Source organism: Trachymyrmex septentrionalis, unplaced genomic scaffold (genome assembly GCF_001594115.1).
Source record: "Trachymyrmex septentrionalis isolate Tsep2-gDNA-1 unplaced genomic scaffold, Tsep1.0 scaffold32, whole genome shotgun sequence".
NCBI lineage: Eukaryota > Metazoa > Arthropoda > Insecta > Hymenoptera > Formicidae > Trachymyrmex > Trachymyrmex septentrionalis.
Genome location: NW_017305485.1, coordinates 3,647,153 through 3,650,387, shown reverse-complemented (window position 1 = coordinate 3,650,387; position 3,235 = coordinate 3,647,153). Strand labels below are relative to the sequence as shown.

At 28.9% G+C, this 3,235-nt stretch overlaps 1 protein-coding gene across 1 annotated transcript in view; it reads left to right on the top strand.

Moving 5' to 3' along the window:
* The window catches only part of LOC108749831 (interferon-related developmental regulator 1-like), a 21,447-nt gene that overhangs the window by 478 nt on the left and 17,734 nt on the right, over window positions 1-3,235 (top strand). Inside the window, exon 2 of the mRNA XM_018488807.1 lies at window positions 103-114. Within this exon, the coding sequence (XP_018344309.1) occupies window positions 103-114 (12 nt within the window). The remainder of the gene's footprint in view (window positions 1-102; window positions 115-3,235) is intronic.

Below are 3,235 nucleotides of genomic sequence, written 5' to 3'. Positions count from 1 at the left end.
ACCTGTGGATACAGATATTTACTTTCGCGATCTATATCTCATCTTTCTCCGCAGAAGAACTGTCCGCTGCCAAAATGAAGCACGCCGCGTTCATTGTTGTACCTCTACTTCTCGGTATGTTTGGACTGATTGTCATTTCCCTTATTTCTTAGATTCTTTGTTTCCGAATTCCACTTGGTAGGTATAACTATGCTGTGGAATCTATTCAATTAGAATCCAGATATAAATAAGACATTTTTCCCAGGTCTCGTTGCTGTTGATTTATCTTTTTTTAGACTAGTATGTACATACGCTCGATGAAGTACGGAATATTTGATATTTCTCACGTAATCTTAAAAAATCTGCGAAATAAAAATCCTTTCTTTCCAGGTTTCTCTGAATCATTATTAAGTTGCTGAATTAATGTGATTAAAGTTTGAAGAAATTAGAATTAGATATTCATCAACGGTTTTTAACAATTCAGAGATCTGTTTAGACAGTGAATACAAGAAAGTCGCTTGAAATATAATTACTAATTGGTGTATAAAAGTAAACCCTCGAGAAAGTCGTGATTATCTATCAGAAACAACAATGATAAGCGTCCGGAGAAATTCTAGGAAATTATCAAGAAAGTACACAGAGAAGTCCAATTAGATTTCTAATGCTTTCTTAAAATATCGCAGGAAATACAATCAGAAATATACGTAACATTTTACATCTTACAAGAAACATCGTGATAATAGAAAATTATCGTGAACTTGTTATGCAATGTTTATGCTGATCACAGAGCGGAAAATCATCTATTCAAAGCGAGCGTAACGTTTAAAATCTTGTAACATTGCAATCTGAGATATCTTGTATATTTTTTTAATTTATTTAAAATACTAAGATCCAGTTTGACGGAATATAAAATTTCTCTTATTTTTTAAGTTAGATTTCGATCGGTCCAAATTTTGTAACGTTTATTTAAAATGTTTCTTCTGTGTTAGATATTTCTAGAAGAAAGATTAATTTTTCTTTAGAAAATTTCCTTTCTTTTGTCATTACAAAACGTAGAATAACTGATACTCTGAAAAATACTCTAAATTTTAATAAATATTTGTTTGAATATGTAGTAATAATATGTTTACCCTATGCGTAAACATACATTTATTTAGATATAGGAATTATTTATTTCATTTAATTTATCATTTTTTAGTAAATATTTATTTTAGATATATGTATTTATTTGTACTGCAAGTAAATGTGTATTTAGTTCTATTCAAAAAAATATATCTTAAGATTCAATAAATTTTTCTTTAGTATATTTTGAAACTTTAAGAGAAATATTTAATTGCTGTAATCTGGATCTTTTTTTGGCACAAGAGCGAAATTCCGCTTTCAAATTTCTCCGAAATAAAGGAGAGCGGAATTTCTTTCTTAAAATATCTTATTAAAAAGCCATTTGATAACATAATACAGATATTGAAAAGTAATTCTGAATTTTTTCATTTTTTGAAAGCCTAATAAAAAGTAGAACAGCAAAAAAAACGGTGAAAGTAAAAATATGATTGCAGACAAAGATTTAAATTAGTTCTAATGTCGAATACTGTTTAAATGTTTTTCTTTTACAACAAATTTCTTTACCGAAAGGCAAACCACGAAGAACGATGGCACGACGATACTACTAGCGTTTGCCACCAATTATAGATGTCAAAAGTCAATACCATTATATATATTGTATACTGTAAATACGATAAGATTAGACGAAATAAAATTATTTAAAACTTCAAAATTGAAACTTACAAAGTTTCTATTATAGGAACTATTTTACACTATTTTACAAAGATGATTCAGATATTTCAACAGATTACGCGAGATTATGATCCACTAGATTATACTGTCCCGGAATGTTTCAAAGACAAGGCATATGGTTATCACATTTTTTAATGACTAATTATATATCGGTCATACAACGCGTTATTGCAATGACGTAATCTTCAATCGACTCTCAATGGAGTCTCTTCGCAACGGCGATTAATCGTATTACGTTATTCATTGAATATAAAATTGTTGACCTTGATTTAAATTAAAATTATAATATAAATCACCTTCTTCGAAATTAATCGAATCATTCGTTTCAATAAATTAATCTCTTTGAAATAAGAAGCATATGATTTTTATAATTTCGAAATATCGAAGAAATGATGGATATTCGAATTGTAAAATTATTGCCGGCCTCACAACAGAAAATTAAACAGACTCTGCTCATTAAGTTATTTAGTATAATTATCTTTTTGAAAATGTTACTACTTATCGTTATTTATACGTAAAGAATCCGATTGTTATTGGATTTTATTCTTTCCCCTTCGTCTTTCAGCAGATCGTTCACGATAACGTTTGATCGTTGATCGACAAGTTTATAATACTGTGTTCGATGCACTTTGTCCCATGATTACACATTTAAGTGTGATGCTGAAACCTTGTCATATCAGTAAACACCGCGTATATACCTTATTTTGATGCATCCTGTTATTAATAATCGGATTGCAATAATAATTATCAAGTAAAAATTGTGAAGAATCTATGTAGTTCTCAAATAATCCACACACACACACACACACACACACACACAACACATTTTAAATATCTGTTAATTTCTCTGCTAAATATCACATTAAATTTCTAAAATTATATACATTGAATGCAAACATCGGCTGTCTTACTGTCTTTAATGCATTCAATTATTAATAGTTAAGACACACACACACATAACATAAATAAATAATTTTGCTAATTAAAAAGCACGAAGAATCTGTATATTCCTCGGACATAATTCGACATTTTAAATCTCTATCGATTTCTTTATTATCGTAAATTTCTAAATTGATGTTTAGAACAAACATCGGATATCTTATCTTTGATGCATTTAACTATTGATAATCGAATTGTAACAATAATTGTTCGTTAAGTAAAGAGTTCGAAGAATCTGCATATTCTTTGGATAATTCGACATTTTAAATCTGTGCCAATTTCTGTACCAAACATTTTCTTTTAACAATATGATTGGAAACAAGACCGTTTATGTTAAATACTTTACTTTAGATACGAAGCGCCATTCCGGTCTAAACGTTAAAATGTTGAACTACTATATATGATATATTCATTTAAATGAATTAATTTTCAGAAATGATAATTCCATGCCGATATGGTTGTCGGACTTTCAACGCAATCAATCTGAAATATTAATAATCCCACGGAATGCAAGAGATCCGGA